Source organism: Ictidomys tridecemlineatus, chromosome 15, assembly GCF_052094955.1.
Source record: "Ictidomys tridecemlineatus isolate mIctTri1 chromosome 15, mIctTri1.hap1, whole genome shotgun sequence".
In the NCBI taxonomy this organism is placed as follows: Eukaryota; Metazoa; Chordata; class Mammalia; order Rodentia; family Sciuridae; genus Ictidomys; species Ictidomys tridecemlineatus.
The window spans coordinates 2699390-2717549 of NC_135491.1; the positions used below are offsets into that span (position 1 = coordinate 2699390).

An 18160-nucleotide genomic window follows, 5' to 3' on the forward strand; every position below is an offset into this window, starting at 1 on the left:
GTCTCCTTGTCTCCCCCAGAGCTCAGCCCTGAGCTGGAGGGAAAGAGCCTGACACCCCGATGGCCCTGAGCCCTCCCCTGCTCAGTGTCACTGTCACTGCACAGAGGGGACAGAGCCCTGCAGATTCAGGTCCTGGAGGCGTCCCTGGAGGCCCCTCTCCCAGCAGGGCACAGCCAAGGTCAGCCTGAGAGGCACTTGAAGGTCAGGGCCAGGCCTCTCCTCTGCCCTGGGAGAAACTGAGGCCCAGAGGGGAGGGGCTGGCCCCGTCAGCATCTCCAGAGGGGGCTGCCCCCCTCAGCTCAGCCCTGCCCTGGACCCACCTCCCACCAGAGCCCCTCACTCACCACTCTGGGGTCCTGGGTTCGTGGGGGTGGGGGGCTGGTCCTCAGGGCCTCCTGGGGTGGGTGGGAGGTGAGGGCTGGGCTGCCTGCCCCCCACTTCAGCTGGCTGCTCCTCCCCAGGCTGACCCCCGAGTCACCTCTGCCTGGACCTCCCCCTCATGCCTCCCAGCCCTGAGCCCCAGGGCCTGAGACCCCTGACCATTCTCTGCAGTGCCCTGGACACAGCTTAGCTGAGTTGGTAACTGGACTTTGTAGCTCAGAGTGATCCTTGGTTGCCCAAGAATGCAGGACACTGTCTGCACAGAAGCCCCTGAGACTCACCAGCTGTTGACCTGGGTCCTGAGGGTCGGGGGCTGGGTCCCCCAGAGGGTCCTGGGAATGGGGAGAACAGGAGGGTGAGGGGTGCAGGCTGCCCCTGGGGGCTGTCTCTGCCCATCCTCCTACACCTGCCTGGCCTCCCCAGGACCCTCCTGTGCCCACCTGCACCTTCCTGATTCCAGTGGTGGGTGGGTGCACAGGCTGGAGGACCCCGCTGGCCCCTCCTCTCTGAGGGGTGAGTCCCGCTGGCCGACCCTCCCTAGGCCCCTCACTCCCATCCCACCCAGAGCTGTCCTGGGCAGGGCCCTGGGGGAATCCTTGAGCTCACAGAGGATGGGGTCAGGGGCACTCACCTGAGACCACCAGGTCCAGGGGGGCACTGGGCCGTGACAGCAGGTAGGGGGATGAGCTGTGAGAGCCATAGCACCTGTAGGTCCCCCCGAGGGCTGGGGTCACAGCTCTCATTGAGAACTCTGCCTGGTACCGTGGGGCTCGGTACTCTGCTCTCAGACGCAGGGGGGGATCAGCTGCCCCCTCCTTGCACAGGAGGAAAGTGTCCATCTTGATCTGTGACTGACACAGCAGGGTGACGTTCTCCCCTGAGGACACTGTGGGACCCGGCTGCACTGAGAGGGAGGGTGTGCCAGGGAGCTGTCCTAGAGAGGAAGGAGGGTGAGGGTGGCCCCAGCTTGTTCTGAGCTGAGACCTCCCCAGGGCCTGTCTCTGAGGACCCTGTGCTCCCTGTCTGTCTCATTGTCTCTGATCCTTCCTGTCCCTGTGTCCCCCTGTCCCTGTCCTCTCTGCCCCTCCCTGTCTCTCCCTCCTGAGACCCCACATCACCCTGGCCATCACCTCCTGGGGCTCCCCAACAGGGCTGTGCAGAGGCTGGGTCCCTGACAGCACCCCTGGGATCCTCATATGTGACCACAATATTAAGGGGGTCACTGGGGGCTGACCACTCAGATGAGAGTCTTGTCCACCATAGCATCTGAAACAACCCCTGTGTGGGCTGCTCACAGGGCCCAGCAGGAAGTCACTCTGAGAGAGTTCAGCCTGGGGCTGCTGGCCAGGGCACTGGGGGAGGTCCTGTGCCCCCTCTTGGACAGAACAAATCGGTCATAGCCAATGTCATTGTGACACTGAGGGCCAGGTTCTCTCCAGGGGCAGGACAGTGCCCTGATGGGTCAGGAGGGAGGGCTTCCTGGACACCCCTGGAGGAAGAGAGGCCTGGGCTGAGGGCTGGACCCTGCCAACCCCCTCCCTCCCCCGTCCTGCCTGCAGGTCACCCTCTCACACCTGAGTCTCTGCCCACAAGGTCGCAGCCTCACCAAATATTGGAGTGAAGGATGGGAATTCCCTACCTGAGACCAGAAGGTCCAGTGGGTCACTGGGTTCTGACCACACCTGGGGTTTGCTCCTATAATAGCCGTAACATGTGAATGTCCACCTGTGGCTGGGGTTAACAGGCCCCACGGGGAACTGGGCCTGGAACTGCCCACTGGGTTTTTGCTGTGAGTCCAGGGTCCAGGTGAGGTTTTGTTCTCCTTTCTTCACCAAAATAAAGCCGTCAAATTCCTTCCATGAGCCACACTGGAGGGTCAAGTTCCCTCCTGAGGTCAGCACAGGGCTGGGCAGGGCTGAGAGGCTGGGTTTGCTGTAGAATCCTAGGAGAGAAGGAGGCAGGTGTTCATGGCTCCCTCCTCCCCCATTAATGGGCTGTGAGAGGGACCCCTGGGGGCAGACCCCTTTCCTGAGACAGAGCCGGGGCTGGGACCCCTGAGTGTCCTCTCACCTGTCACCACCAGCTCCAGGGGGTCACTGTGCTGTGAGAAGCCAGCAGGGCTCTGATAGTAGCATTGATATCCCCCGACGTCCTGCGCAGTCATGGTGGGGATGGGGAACATGGCCCTGTTCCCTGGACCCTGTAAGGGTCTTCTGCATGTGGGGCTCCAGGGTTTTTCCTTACTGAGACAGTTCCACGTGGCGTCCTGTGATCCCTGACACCAGAGGGTCACTGACCTTCCACGGGGAATGACAGGGCCTGGTTCTGCCCACAGGTTGGGCTTGGGGAGGGTCCCTGCAAGAAAACCAGAGGCTGGGTCCTGGCCTGTCCCTACCCCAGGTCCCACTGCCCTACCTTGTCACCACCCTCGGCCCAGGCTGCTCTCTTCTCTCCTGAGACCCCAGGGGCTGAGCCTGGGCAGGACGTGGGAGGCTGCAGGGCCCTCACCTGAAGACCCCCGGGGGCTCTGTTGCAGACTCAGCCCTGGAAGAGAGGTCCCTGTGAGGAGCTGGCATCTCAGTGTTGGGGAGGATTATTGTCCCTTGTGGTCACAGCAGCCATTTGGTGCCATATGAGAGTAAGACCTGAGAGTTCCCTGTGAACAGGCACCTGGGACCCTCCCCACCGACCCTGTGTCCCCCCACCCCCACCATCCAACCAGCACTGACCGAGGCAGAGGAGGACAGGCAGGGTGGACCTCATGGCGCCTGCTCTGAAGAAGTCCAGAGAGGAGAGTGCAGGCCCTGCAGGTCAGACAGCACAGAAGTGGTAAGCAGGGGCTGCTGCTGGCCCCCGGTCCCCAGAGCTGCGCACCCACCGGATGGGGACGGCCCCTCCTGTCCTGTCTCTGGTTTCCCCAGGGCAGGGCTCACAAAGATCACGCCCCTTGGGGACATCTCAGCAATGAGCCGAGGTCCGCCCTGACCCTGAGGCCCTCATGTGTGACCTGAATGCTGCCCGGCCAGGCCAGGCCCCAGGCCCCACCTGAGTCAGCCCCACACAGGCTGAGGCCAACCCAGGATTATGTCCTCAGAGGACCCAGGAAGGGAATGTGGGGTCACTCCTAGACCAGGTGAAACATGAGCAGCTGGGCAGGTGGGGCCAGGCTCCAGAGGTCCAGCATGGTGGAGGCCTGCACCCTGCCCTCTGGGAGCTGGACCAGCTGAAGGGCCTCAGGGCTGATTTCCCAGTGCAGCCCACCATGGCGCAGCCTGTGCAGGAGCAAACCCCTCCCTCAGCAGCTCTGGTCTATTTAAGTTGATGGTCTCTGGTGTTTTGTTGCAGTAGCGCAGAGCTGACTGCCACAGGAGCTGAAAGGAGCGAGCCCTTCTCCCTGAGCCAGGTCCCGGCACTACACGTGAAATGCTCTGTTCTGGGGTGTGGGGAAAGAGCCGTCCCATCTGCTCTGGAGTCCATGCTCCAGCCTGTCCCACCCTCAACAGAGCGGCCTGGCTGAGAGCTGAGGTGGGCGTCACCACCCCAGGAGCCTGGCTGTCCTTGTGGGAAAATGCTCTTCATCCTAAACTGGTGCTCCACACTGTGCCAGATGGGGAGGGACCCTCCATGGGGCCTCGGGAGCTCTACCTGCTCATCACTTCCTGGGTGTCCTTGGCTGCAGGGTCCACACAGCAGGGAGGGGACGGCTGAGGGTGAGGCTGCACAGGGGAAGGAGGCCACAGGACTAGGGTGGCAGCTGAGGTGAGGGCTGCAGATGTCACCTCCTGTCCTTCACGGGGTCCTCCCTGGGCTCTGGGTCTTCAAGGCAGATGTGTGGGGTGAAGGGGGAGCCAGGCCCTTAGCATGTCCTCCTGGTCCTCCGTCAAGACCAGAATGGGGCAGGGGTGTGCCTGAGGATGCTCAGCCCTCCCCCCTAGATCCCGACAACTTACCCCACCATCCCCCAGGCCAACCTCCTCCTCCCCATCGTCCCCTCCAATCCATGCCCCATCCTGCTGCATTGCCCATCCACCATCTCCTTTTGCAGGTCAGCAGCCCTGGGCCTGAGGAGCAGTCGGGTGGGCAGCCAGTTAAGAGAAGTCCAGGGGTCCTGGTGTCCACCATGGTCCTCAACTCCCCACAGGTCAGCCTGGGGAAGTGGACCCTCACCTCTGCACCATTCACCCCATTAGCTCTATGACCCCGTCCTGGCCCCTTTGGACCTGGTTTGATGGAACACCAGTGACAGTTAGCACAGAGGACAGTGCCAGGGAGACCAGCTACCCCAGGTCCACTGAGGGAGTCAGCTTGGTGGCCCATCCTGGAGGACCTGGTGTGTCTGTCATCAGCACACCCCTGAGCACCTGTGCTGGTGGCTGTGTGAGGGGACCACAGTGGCCTGCAGCGTGTGCTGGCTCCTGAGTCCCCAGCCCTCAACCCCCCCAGCCTCTCTCTCTATTCCAAGATGCTCCCCCAGCTCCAGGAGCAGTGGGCACATCTGTGCAATCAGGGAGCCAGGAAGGGACGTGGACGTCTAGCCCAGGTCCATCCCACACTCCAAGTGCTCTTTGCTGCTGCCCTGGGAAGAGGTGGAGATTCTGGCCAGAGCAGGAAGGTCGTCCACCTCCTGTGGCTGAGCACTGTTTCCTCTGCTGCCCCTCAGCCCCCACAGGTGCACTTCCTGGGAGCCAAAGAGTAGGTGGCCAGAGGTTGGGGACAGGTCCAGTGTGGGCTGCTATGATCTCAGCTTGCTCTGAAGCATGCTCCCTGCAGGAGAGGCCAGGGTGGGGCAGGGGAGGATCAGGGGCAGCAGGAGAGGGCTCAGGTGGACACTTGCTGAGCAGGGCTGCTCCTGGACCCTGCTGTTATGGGAGGACATCTGAATCTGTGAGCCCTCCCCAGCTCAGGGGCAGGAGGAGGTGTCTCAGCCTCACATCCTGGTCAAGGAGTGGATTCTCCCTGAGTTCACTGACTAGGACACCAGCCCCAGGACTAGAGTCCAGTCTGTCTCTGACCCTTCTGTGTTCAAGGACTCTGTCACCTCGGCTCTCTGCCAGCTCCACTGCTGTGGCTCTGGTGGGGTGCCCTGTGGACACTGCGTGGACATGGAATGGGCTGGACGTCTCCCACCTGCGACCCTGAGCTCCAGGGGTCTCTGTGTGAGGAGCTCTGCGAGGGTGAGTCCTGGTGAGGAACCACTCACTGCAGGTGCCCGAGGGCCAGGTCACAGGCTCATGGGAGCTGGTGGGAAAGGTCCCCTCCAGAGCTCAGGAGGAGGCCCCACCTCCTTGGAGTAGCTCCCCCAGGACACCCTGAGGCTGGCGTGGACGGTGCAGGGTCAGAGCCTGTGAATTCTGATAGAAGACCAGGAACCAGCAAAAGCCCTAGAGTGACATCCCCCAGATCAAGCAAAACAAGACAAAACTGAAGCCCATTTAAGATTCTTCTTCATCAGAAAGTGCTCAAGGTCTGGAGGTCACTTGCTGCTGGCCAGTCCCTCTGACTGCAGCAGGGGCACCCTGACCTCAGTCCCCTGTCAGGTGAAGACCCTCAGGCAGTGCCTGGTCCCCAGGGGGTCCTGTGTCCAGCACTGGAGCTTCCCTGCTCACCAGGTGACCCGCCCACCCTGGAGACCCCAGAACGTGAACACCTCAGCCTTTTGCAGATCTGGCTGAGGCCAAGGAGGGGTCCAGGCAGGTCTCAGAGGAGAGTGTGAGCATCAGTGTCCAGCGTCCGTTTCCTTTGCTACCAGAGGATCCAGTGCAAAGGATCCCAGGTCCCCTCATTGTCCCCACACCTCCTACCTGGGAGAAACCCTCAATTTGGCCAAAATCACAACCTGGGCTTGAAGTATTAAAAACATGTTCCTAACCATGTTGCCCAGACAGAATCCTGGAGGGACAATCACACAGAGGTGACCCATCCCCACATGGACTCTCCCTCCCAGGACTCTGCCTGTCCCTAGTGTTGGCCGTGGCAGGTCACCCTGGGCTCCTGAGTGCATGACCTCAGCTTCCCAGGGCTCCCTCCTCCAGCCTGGGCTCTGGAGGCCCAGTGTCTTCAGGAGGGACTTTCCACCATGTCCTCTGCTGCCTCCCCTTCCAGGGCACAGCAGGGACAGGAGGTGGGTGAATGGGGGCCACATTGGGGCAGGATGCAGGAGCTGAGCAACGTGAGCAGGATGTGGTCACAGGACCCTCACACCCTGCAGGTTTGCTGCGTCCTCCCCACAGCAAGGTGACCAGCTCTCTCCCCAGCAAGGGCCGGGGGTGGGCAGCTGCAGATGAGGCCTGGGTGCAGCTCCACCTCCTGCTGACCACCCCATGTCACACTGCAGGCCTGTCGTGGCCACGCACAAACCTCGAGACATTACTGCATCTCACTGCCTTTGTTGGGGCCTGTGGGGTGCAACGGATTCCATGCCACAGTCCCAGGGTGATGAGGGTCTCCTGTTGATCAGGAGTAAGTCACAAGCGTGCTCTGTGCCTCTGCTGCTGTGTCCCGGTCAGGAACTCCAGGTCAGCAGAGGGGGTGCCCTTGGCCTGCCTTCCAGGTCCTGGTGTCCCGGGTGGCCACTGTTTCCTGACCTTCGCCTTCTCTGGCCTCGGGGAGCTCGCCCCTCAGCCTCTCTGGTGGCAGCTCTGCTGACTCTGCCTTCGCGACCTTTTTTGAGTTAATAACTCTATTTTATTTATTTATTTATATGTGGTGCTGAGGATGGAACCCGGCGCCTCGCAGGTGCTAGACCAGCGCTCTCCCGCTGGGCCCACCCCAGCCCCCTTGGCCACCTTTCAGTACCTCCGTTATCTGATATCGTGGTTGGTTTGTTCTGATTTCTCTGTGGCACTGAGGAAGGGCCAGGCCCTGGGGAGCTCTGCAGCCTCCCCCATGAGCTACGGCCCCAGTTTTGTTTTCTTCTTCCTTTTCATGTTGAGTCATGAGTTTCCTCAGTTCCCCAGTTGCCTTGAGTTTGCCATCCTCCTGCCTCGGCCTCCGGAGTCGCTGGCGTTAAATCCCTGGGCCCCTGAGCCTGCCTGGTCTCTCTAAAGTCTTCACTAGTTTCCTTCCATCTCCTCCGTCTCCTACTATAATTGAAATGAGTACAGCATCCTCTTCTAACTCACAGTACTTTTCGGGTTTTGATGCTGAATTGCTTGTCGTCTTTGAGAGAGACTCAGGTGCACCTAGAGCTCAGAGACCATGGTACCTATTTGTCGGCATCAGCTCTGAGCAATTTCTCTCCGTGTCACAGGTGCTTCTTGGTGGTGCGTCCCCTGTTTCTTTCTGGAGACGCTGCAGAGTCGAACTCTGCTCAGTGCTGAGGGGGCCCTAAGCCTGGAGGGATGAGCCCTCTGCAGAAGGCCGTGGGCACAGGCATGGTCCTGGGTGGGGCCCTTGTGACAGGGGTGGAGGGCACTTCACCTCCCACCAAACCTGCTGCTCCTGGTGCCCAGTGGCTGACTCCTCCCACAGTCCCTTATCTCAGAGGAGGACGTGGACAGCACAGAGAGGGAGGAGCTCCCCCTTCAAAGCCCTGTGGGGCCTAGTGAGGCTTTGGGCACCTGAGGGCCCAGCTGCTCCGAGGCTCAGGAGCCCAGGGATGTCTTGAGTCCAGGAGGCCAGTGTGGGCAGCACAAGAGTCCTGCCTCAACAACAAGCAAACCCTCAGCAGATACAGTGTGAAGGGCAGAGACCAGCTGCTGTCCCACTGGGTGGGGCTGGGTGACCGCTCCCCGTGCCCAGGTCCTGGTGTCCACCCCCACCCTGACAAAGACACGCCTCGAGAACCAAGTGGAACCTGAAGGCCCTGCGAGCTGTGGTCACCAAGGCACCCGCTGACCTCCAGAAGCCCTGCGTCCTGCAGAACCACACTGGGTCCCCTTTTGTGGCATCTCCTGAGTCCCCACCCCAGCCCTGGGGACTGTAGTGCACACAGCTGTGTTGTGCAGGTGAGATTTGCAGAGGGTGGATCTGTAGTGCTCTCACCATGAGAAGGAACAAGGGAGAACGGTAGCTGTGGGGCAGCTGGGTGTGTCCGTGAGCTCAGTGTGGAGCTCATGTCACAGTGTAGTCATATCCCAACACGAGAAATTGTGTGCCCCAGATATGAGAAATATTTATGTGTCATTAACTATAAATAAGTCCCCAGGAATCTTCACCATGACCTTGGTTTCTCCCAGAGTGGACAGGCCTCAGCGTGGTTGCTCCTTCACTTTCTCCATGGACGGTTACATTAAGGAGGGCTGGGGAGGGGCAGAGGGAGGCCTGGACCCCACCCAGCACCAGGAGGGAAGCATGAGCCAGGTCAGGCTTCTCTGGGGTGTGAGAGAAGCTGCGTGAGGCCTCACACCGTGGCCATTGCTCACCCCCTTTCTCGTCCTGGGCTGAGGTCAGCATCATCCCCTGGAGGGGGCAGAGGTAGGACGGGGCAGCTGCTGGGTCTGGCAAGGTCTCCTGTCTCCCCTCTAGGGTTTCCTGGTCCCCAGTGATGGCCCGTGTCCCCCTTCCTCCTCTCGGCCCTGTGCTGTGGGAGGACCTGGCAGGTGGTGGGCAGAGCCTTCAGCTGTCCACACTGGGGAGAGGACTCAGAAGGAAACGGTGCCCAGACCCTTTCTCCTCCTGGGTCCTCAGATCTCGTCTGGACCAGGGGTTTGGTCTCTGGTCCTGTGTCCTGGAAGATGAGGGGCTGAGTCTATTTTCTAATCTTCTGTTCAATGTTCATTGCTTCAGATGTATGAGAGGGTTTAAAAATGACCCCTTCACAGCGTCGTCCTGAAGAGAAGCGTTCACAGCCCTTCGCATTAGAAAGGAAGCCATGTGGAAAATGTCGTTTTCATTCTTTTGTACAAAACAGAGAGAAAATGTGTCTCCTTCCTTGGGAGGAAATCCTGGGCACCTTCAGGGCAGCCAGCAGGGCCATCCCTTCCTGAGTTTCCACCTTGGCAGCTGATGGGGGCACAGGACCCGCCAGCCACGCCCCCTGGATGAGGTCCCACAGGGTCGCCTGGATGATGTGGCCTGTGGGCAGGACAGAGGGTCCCTGAGGGCTGGACAGGTCACACGGTTCCTTTAAGCCCAGCTGAGTGTTGGTCCTTCTGCACCCTGAGAGGGAATTTCCTGCTGCTCCTCTCTCTGGGGCTCTGGCTGGTGGCCGATGGCCCAGAATCAGGAGCTGCTAAGAACAGGGAGGGCAGAGGAAGGGGCAGCTGGGGGTGGGGACCCCCTCTGCCCTGCTCGTCAGGTGACCTCGCCGCCTTCTCAGGAGAGCGTGTGTGGCCTGGCTGACCTCACGCCCCCCTGAGGCTGGGCAGCCGTGGCCCTGCTCAGCCTGACTAGGACAAAGCCCTCAGGGCTGGAGAGGTCGGGCCTCTAGTTTTGCACTGCAGCTCAGGGGAGGGAGGATGGGGTCTGCAGACCCTGCTCTCCAGATGCTCTGTGGTTAGCTCAGCCCCAGCTGCACCCTGTAGGTGGAGATCCCAGCCATCACCACCTGTCAGTGTCAAGTCTGTGCATCCCCCTGGGGACACCAGGCCGGGGCCAGCAGGACACTAGGGAGCTCATTACCGATAGCCGTCTCAGTGGTACCGATGACTGTGACCCCCTCACTTTGTATTCTGCCCCCCTCCCGTTGTCTGTTCTAGGATAAAGAGAGGGCGGCCTCAGCCTCAGAGCACCTCTTCCGGGAGCTGGGAATCTACAGTGAGCAAGACTCCGAAAGTCCCTTCAAGTAGGGGCGCAAATGTGAAAAGCAGAGGAATCTTCAAAAAGATAGATTTTTTTTTTTAACAGATTCAGGTGGACAAATGGAAAGGATCTGCTTGGAGATCTGAAATATCAGCAGCGTGTTTAAAAACAGGAGGGAATACCAGCTGAGACCACAGAACCGCTTTTCTCAGGAAGAAGTATTGATTGATTGATTTGTTCGCTGATGAGCAAGGGAAGAACTTACTCACGTTAGAAAATACCCAAGGAAAATCCTCAACACGGGAGCAGAGTCTGGAATTAACGCACACAGGTGGCAGCTCTTTGCCCCGATGTTCTGGAGGCACAGCGAGAGAGAAGCCGTCTGTCCACAGAGGTGCGTCATGGGAAGCGCATGATGGTGAAAATCAGCGCCAGGGACTGCAGGGAGACAGGAGAGAGAGGACGGGAAAGGCAGAAGGGGACGCCCTGGGACAGGACGGGCCAGCTATGCTGTGAGCCACCTGGACCTGTCCACGGGCTGCTATGTGACTGTATTGCCCTAATAAAAGCCCAGAGAGAGTATCCTGCACCAAGCAGGGGTCGCGAGGAGCGCCTGCCCACCGTGCAGCCCTGCGTCACAGAACATGGCTGGGACCAGCGCATGGTGGGACAGGACGGGAGGAAGCAGAGGAGGGGCCTGCTGCCCCTGCAGGTGGCACTGGGAAGAGGGGACCAGGTGTTCTCAACACTAGGGCAGCTCTTCTTGCCCCTGGGGATCCTCTGCTAGAGACACCAGAATTTGATCAAGAGCAGGAATAGGAATTAAAACACCCGCAGCAAATCCACCACGTGTACGTCACAAGACACTAACAAAAAGTAAACCACTATAAGGAAATCACAGAAAGACCAGTAGAGGGGAGGGAACAGGAGGGAGGAGGAGAGGGGAAGGGGAAGTACTGGGGGCTGACTTGGAGCAAATTATATCCCATGCTTTTATAACCACGCCAGACGGATTCTACCGTCATGTATAACAAAGGAACCAACAAAACTTTTAAACTGCTCCGATTGGCTTCGTGTGGGAGAAGGGCCCGGGGAGGACTGCGGAGGCAGGAGAAGGAGGCTGGGGAGAGAAGACGGGCTGGATAGGGGGTGCAGGTAGGAGTGGAGACCACAGGGCTCCCAGGCCAGGGGAGGGGTGGGTTTCGGATGTTAAATGGACCTATAATCCTGTGTTGGTGGGTTGTGTGAAGGGCACGGCTCCTTGAGCTGCAGGTGAGGTGGTCAAGTGGGCAGGTCAAGTGTGGGGCCCACCCGCACCTGCAACCATGTCCCCACAGGAGAATTCTGGGTCTGCACTCCCTTCACGGAACCTTGGCCCAGATCTAAGCAGCACCCAGGCGCCAGGTCCAGGCTCCAGTGCTGAGTGTCCTCCGGGCCCTGGATTCACGGGGCCTGGGCCGCCTGCCCCCTCCTCCCGACACTCAGCCTGGCCTCTCCCTTGTGAATTGGCCACACGTTCCCAGGGTGGCTTGAACCCCACGTGCACTTTCTCTCTCCTTTCCCTATTTCACATCCTGAAAACCAAGTCTGTGGCTGAGTCTGGGGAGGAGGAGGAGAATTAATGGAGGGGAATGTGTGGGGCTGTCCAGGACAGCGGCAGAGCTCTGTCCAGTCCAGAGTGGATTCAGGTTCACGTCTTCCCAGCTGGGCTGCCCTCCCCAGGTCACAGGCTGGGGTTCACAGACTCTGGGTCAGAAGCCCTCCTCACCATGACCACAGGGACTGGTTAGAATCCAGAGTAGACTGCAGTCCCCAGGAAGGACAGCCGAACACCTGCCCTCCTGGAGGACCCGAGAAGTTCAGAGGTGGCGACCTTTGGGCAATAGGGACAGGATGTTGCCTTTGATGGACAGGAGACAGCCCCAGATTTGGAGAGATTTAGCCAAAGGTGTCACCCCAAGAGACCTGAGACCACTCAACTTGCAGCAGTCACCCCCAGTGGTCCCCAAACCCTGTCTACAAATTGAGAGGCCCCTGTACCCTACTTTTCAAGGTGAGGTCCCGGTAGCGGGAATGACCCTCCAGAGCCCGAGACTTCAGCACCAAGGAGGGGCAGCGGCTGGCTGCCCTCCCTGCCCGGTTGGCCTGCTCCCTACACAGGCCCTCCACACCGTGCCCCCTCCACACAGGTGCGCCCTCCACGCAGTGCCCCCTCCACACAGGTGCGCCCTCCACACAGGTGCCCCCTCCACACAGGTGCACCTTCCACACAGTGTCCCCTCCACACAGGTGCCCCCTCCACACAGGTGCGCCCTCCACACAGGTGCCCCCTCCACGCAGGTGCACCCTCCACACAGGTGCGCCCTCCACACAGGTGCCCCCTCCACGCAGGTGCACCCTCCACACAGGTGCGCCCTCCACACAGGTGCACCTTCCACATAGTGTCCCCTCCACACAGGTGCCCTCTCCACACAGGTGCCCCCTCCACACAGGTGCGCCCTCCACACAGTGCCCCCTCCACACAGGTGCCCCCTCCACACAGGTGCGCCCTCCACACAGTGTCCCCTCCACACAGGTGCCCCCTCCACACAGGTGCGCCCTCCACACAGTGCCCCCTCCACACAGGTGCCCCCTCCACGCAGGTGCACCCTCCACACAGGTGCGCCCTCCACACAGGTGCACCTTCCACATAGTGTCCCCTCCACACAGGTGCGCCCTCCACACAGGTGCGCCCTCCACACAGTGTCCCCTCCACACAGGTGCCCCCTCCACACAGGTGCGCCCTCCACACAGTGCCCCCTCCACACAGGTGCCCCCTCCACACAGGTGCGCCCTCCACACAGGTGCCCCCTCCACACAGGTGCACCCTCCATACAGGTGTGCCCTCCACACAGTGCCCCCTCCACACAGGTGCCCCCTCCACGCAGGTGCACCCTCCACACAGGTGCGCCCTCCACACAGGTGCACCTTCCACATAGTGTCCCCTCCACACAGGTGCGCCCTCCACACAGGTGCCCCCTCCACACAGGTGCGCCCTCCACACAGGTGTGCCCTCCACACAGGTGCGCCCTCCACACAGGTGCACCCTCCACACAGGTGCGCCCTCCATACAGGTATCCCCTCCACACAGTGCCCCCTCCATACAGGTGCGCCCTCCACACAGTGCCCCCTCCACGCAGGTGCCCCCTCCACACAGGTGCACCCTCCACACAGGTGTGCCCTCCACACAGGTGCGCCCTCCACACAGGTGCACCCTCCACACAGGTGCGCCCTCCACACAGGTGCGCCCTCCACACAGGTATCCCCTCCACACAGGTGTGCCCTCCACACAGGTGCGCCCTCCACACAGGTGTGCCCTCCACACAGGTGCGCCCTCCACACAGGTGCACCCTCCACACAGGTGCGCCCTCCATACAGGTATCCCCTCCACACAGTGCCCCCTCCATACAGGTGCGCCCTCCACACAGTGCCCCCTCCACGCAGGTGCCCCCTCCACACAGGTGCACCCTCCACACAGGTGCGCCCTCCACACAGGTGCGCCCTCCACACAGGTGCACCCTCCACACAGGTGCGCCTTCCACACAGGTGCGCCCTCCACACAGGTGCACCCTCCACACAGGTGTGCCCTCCACACAGGTGTGCCCTCCACACAGGTGCACCCTCCACACAGTGCCCCCTCCATACAGGTGTGCCCTCCACACAGTGCCCCCTCCACGCAGGTGCGCCCTCCATGACTTCGGGGGGGGGGGGTCAGGCCCCTCCACAGATGGAAGAACACGCTGTGCCACAGACCTCCCAGGGAGTGACGCATGTACCAGGAAGCATACAAACATGTACGTGTAACACACGTGTATGCGTGTTCAGCATGGATTAGTAAGATCGCAGGTCTGTGCGCTGTAAGCACAGAGGTGTGTGCACACAGACCAGCAGGAGGGGAGGAGGCCGTCTGTGTTCTCAGCCGGGCACTGAGAAGTCACACTGGGAGGTGACGTTCAAGCTGATCCCTGAATAGCAAGCGGCTGTGAAGGCCCTTCTGTCTGCTGGAGCCTCTGCTGGTCCTGTCCCCATCTGCCCAGTTCTGAATCTCTGCTGTCACTGTCTCCCAACCTCCTTCAGATGGGCTCAGGAACCCTGGCTCCTCGCACTCCATCCAGCCACCAGGACTACACCTGGGGACATGGGTCCCACCTGAGTCATTCCCGGGAAAGCCTAAGGTTTCCTCACCTGAGACCTGGAGCTCCAGGGGGTCACTGGGCTCTGACCACACCTGGGGGTGCTACTGTAATATCCATAGCATCTGAATGTCCACCTCTGACCAGAGGTCAACAGGCATACAGAGAACAGGGCCTGGACCTGCCCACTGGGGTGTCGCTGTGAGTCCAGGGTCCAGGTGAGGTGGTGTCCTCCTTCCTTGGTGAGAACAAACCTGCCATATCCCTGCCCTGAGCCACACTGGAGGGTCACCTTCCCTCCTGAGGTCACCACAGGGCTGGGCAGGGCTGAGAGCCTGGGTTTGCTGTAGGATCCTAGGAGAGAAGGAGGCAGGTGTTCATGGCTCCCTCCTCCACACCACCCCCAGCTGGGCTGTGAGAGGGACCCCTGGGGGCAGACCCCCTCCCTGAGCACAGAGCCTGGGGCTGGGACCCCGGAGTATCCTCTCACCTGTCACCACCAGCTCCAGGGGGTCACTGGGCTCTGACCACCCAGCAGGGCTGTGATAGAGGCATTGATATCTCCCTGCATGGTGCTCACTCATGGATGGGATGGAGAACTTGGCCTTGTTCCTGGGCCCCAGGGGGATGTGTCTGTCCCAGGGCACTGAGAATCCTTCTTTATCCAGACGGAACTCCTGGGCCTCCAGGGGACCCTCACACCAGATGGTCACTGGCCTTCCCCGGGCGATCACAGAGCCTGGCTCAGCCCACAGGGTGGGCTTGGGGAGGGTCCCTGCAAGGGAATCAGAGGCTGGGTCCCAGCACAGCCCCTCAGATCCCAGCCCTCAGCCCAGCCCCCTCCAGGCTCCCCAGCCTCAGCCCCCAACTGTTCTCCACCCACTGCCCAGGGTGGCTCCTGGTCCCCAGGAGGAGGACCTGGACAGCTGGGGACACTCACCTGCCTGCCCTAGGGTCCTGGGGCCCAGACTCAGCCCTAGAAGAGAGTTCCTGTGAGAGGGGAGCCCCTGAGGCCTGAGCAGGCCCTGTCCCCCCACAGCCTCCTGGGCCCTGGGTCTCCTGATGGCCAGGGCCTGGCTGTGGGCTGGGTCCCCCCAGAACAGGGTGTCCCCTCCCTCCTTCACATCTCACCCAGGCAGAGCAGGGTCGTGAGGGTGGGGGTCATGGTGTGTCCTCCCGAGTTCCCAAGGTCCAGATGGAGGAGGTCACAGAGCCTGGAGGTCAGACACGCACAGGGTATAACTACGTGGAGACTGGAGACGGGTTCTTTCCTGCCCTGGACTGTGACACAGCAGCCCCACAGGAAGGGTCAGCCCACCTTCCAGCGTGGTCTTGTTTTCCTAGGAATGTGGCCATCTCAGGATGTAGTGTCTCTGCAGGCCCTTCAGACAGAGTGGGGTCTCCTCTGTCCACCCCCACGGTCTGTCTGATCTGTCCTCATCCCTCCAGGGGACACAGCACCAAATACACCTGGTGACTCCTGAGCTGGCCCTTTCCAGGTGAGAGTGACCCAGGGCTGGGCCTCCCCCCTCAGGGCCTCCCTGGGGCTCCATCCCCCTGCAGCCTGTCCAGGGCACAGGGTGGTGAGCCCCTTGCCAGGGCAGCCATCCTCCAGCCCTGGAGATGCTTCTGGGGAGATGCAGGCTCCTTCTTCAGGGAGGGCAGAGCAGCAGACCCTGAGCACCTGGCTGTGCAGCTCACCTGGCGCTTCCTGCTGGGGATGAGCACAGAGACGCAGGGAAGTCCAAGAAAGTAACAAGTGTCTTTTCAGGACTCTGGAGTGTGGTTTGTTCTCTACTGAAGTCTGCCCCATTGACTTCCCCTCCCGGCATCCAGCACACCCACTCCCCTTTTCTGAGAAACAACCCGAGTAGTCCCAGCCCCCGCACTGCATTTCCCCTTGGGCCCCTTTGGTACCTCGGCCCATTGCTGCGTCACATCTGGGGCACAACACTGAGGGGTGAGCTCTGGGTTTGCCTGAGTACCCACGAGCATTGAGCTGCCCTCTCTGACCCTCAGTTTCCTCTTCTTGAGGAGGTCGTCACAAACTCTCCACAGAGGGATCTGTGTCAGTGGTGCAGGTGCATGGGAGGGGCTGCGCCTGGTTAATCTGCAAACCTCCTTAGGACGTGGGCTGGGGAGGCTGTGACCTGAGAAAATCTTGCCTTTGGGCCCCAGGGTCTAGGTGGATGATTGCTGAAAATCCTCACCTGCTCCTAACACTCTGAAACGCTCCACCTGATATTTCTGAAATGGGCACCATTGCACTTACGGTGGGAAGAGAGAAATGAAAGTTCCTGAGTAGAAAAGAACCCTCAGCAAGGAGTGATGTGGTCAGCCATGCTGGGGCCAGCCGAGGTCAGGGGGGCAGAAGCTCCCTCTGTGAGCAGCAGGAGGGGACCCAGTGTAGAAAGGGTAGATGCAAAATCAGGGAGTCAGTGTATCAACCAAAGGAGCCGCGGTGTTACATGTAGCAGATCAATTCCACTTGGTGCAAAAGAGATCAGGCAGTTACAAACAGAGGCAAAGAAGAGAAACCTTAACCCATAACTGCGTGAATTCTTAATATGGCTGCGATTATTCCCAAGGAATCACTTCTTTTTTTCCTGTTATTATTGATTTTTCATGTATGACAGCTGAATGCATCACCATTCATATTACGCAGACGGCATAATTTGTCATCCCTCTGGTTGTATATCAAGTATACTCACACCAATTGGGGCCTTCATACATGCACTTTGGATAAGGGAATCGCTCCCTGGCAAACATGTGAAAGAGTAGCTCACCCTCAGCAGAGCCTCGAGAGTTCCCCACAGCTCCCAGCGCCGGGCGACGCACAGAAGCCCCTGCTCTGGCCTGGGGCTTGTCCCCAGCCCCACACTCAGAATGACCGTCATCGAGGATACAAATAACAATAAGTGCAGAACAGTGAACCTCATGCACTGTGGCTGGGACTTCATGCCCCTGTGGAAAGTCCTCAAAAGACTGAGATCAACACCGCCGCCGTCTGATACGGCTGTCCCAGTGCCTGGCGTCTGTCCCCACGAGGTCACGACAGCTCAGGGCAGAGGTCAGGGCGTTCCCAGGTTGATAGCAGCAAACTCGCAGTGGCCACCTTCAGAACCAACTGGGTTCTGTCCTCGGATGGTGGGTGAAGGACATGTGGTCTCACACACCATGGAATTATTATAATTTTTTTTGGCATAAAGAAGAAAAACATTGTTTCATCTTCAGGAAAACAGCTGGAACTGAAGAGCATCGGATCAAAGAAAACAGGCCAGACTCAGGAAGAGCAGTTTTCTCTCACACCGGAAGCTGGAGAGGAAAAGGGGGGAAGGAAGGGAGGGGTGACCAGGGAGAAGGGAGAAGAGGAGTGACCAGGGAGAGGGGCGGAGAGGGCAGGTGAGGTGCCTCCGTGAACCCCCGCTGCTCTGTATGATCGATAGGCACCCATCAATCAACAGTGTAGTTGTCTCATACGAGAAAAAGGCACCAGAAACACACATTGGAGGACAGATAGCCTCTTCACTGGGAGAACTACAGAGCCATAAGCAGCAGACGGAAGCTAAACCCCGCTCTCTCACCAGGCACAAGACTCAACTCAGAGTGGATCAAAAACCTGGGAATCAGACCGGACACCCTGTGAGAGTGGGAGCAAAGGCTGCCGCAGTCTGGCTGGGCACAAAATAACCAGGCCGCCACAAGGCACTTGTAGGTTCAAACAGGAACTCCTTTATTGCCCGAACTCCCCAATAGGACACGAGGTGCCTCCTTAAGGTGTAAGGAATATGTAGGGTATCCTATCATTTTCCCCTTTTTGTTATGAACCATAATTTATATAACCCAAGGAGGCACTGAGCACTTGGAAGTGCACAGTCCAGCCACACTGAGCGCACAGCACATCACGCTCTCTCCACCTGTGTTTA

General features: G+C 59.9%; 1 protein-coding gene and 1 pseudogene across 1 annotated transcript; both read right to left on the minus strand.

Annotated features, from left to right (window-relative positions):
• Positions 1–336: 336 nt before the first annotated feature.
• On the minus strand, positions 337–2643 carry LOC101975384 (leukocyte immunoglobulin-like receptor subfamily A member 6). The gene is given in 9 exon segments (XM_078031476.1): positions 337–395; positions 663–713; positions 1013–1315; positions 1563–1634; positions 1637–1762; positions 1765–1802; positions 1804–1870; positions 2021–2323; positions 2452–2643. Coding segments are annotated over 9 exon segments (1131 nt in total). The 5' UTR covers positions 2564–2643.
• A 2269-nt stretch (positions 2644–4912) lies between these two features.
• On the minus strand, positions 4913–15399 carry LOC144371088 (leukocyte immunoglobulin-like receptor subfamily A member 5; annotated as a pseudogene).
• Between the last annotated feature and the right edge of the window lie 2761 nt (positions 15400–18160).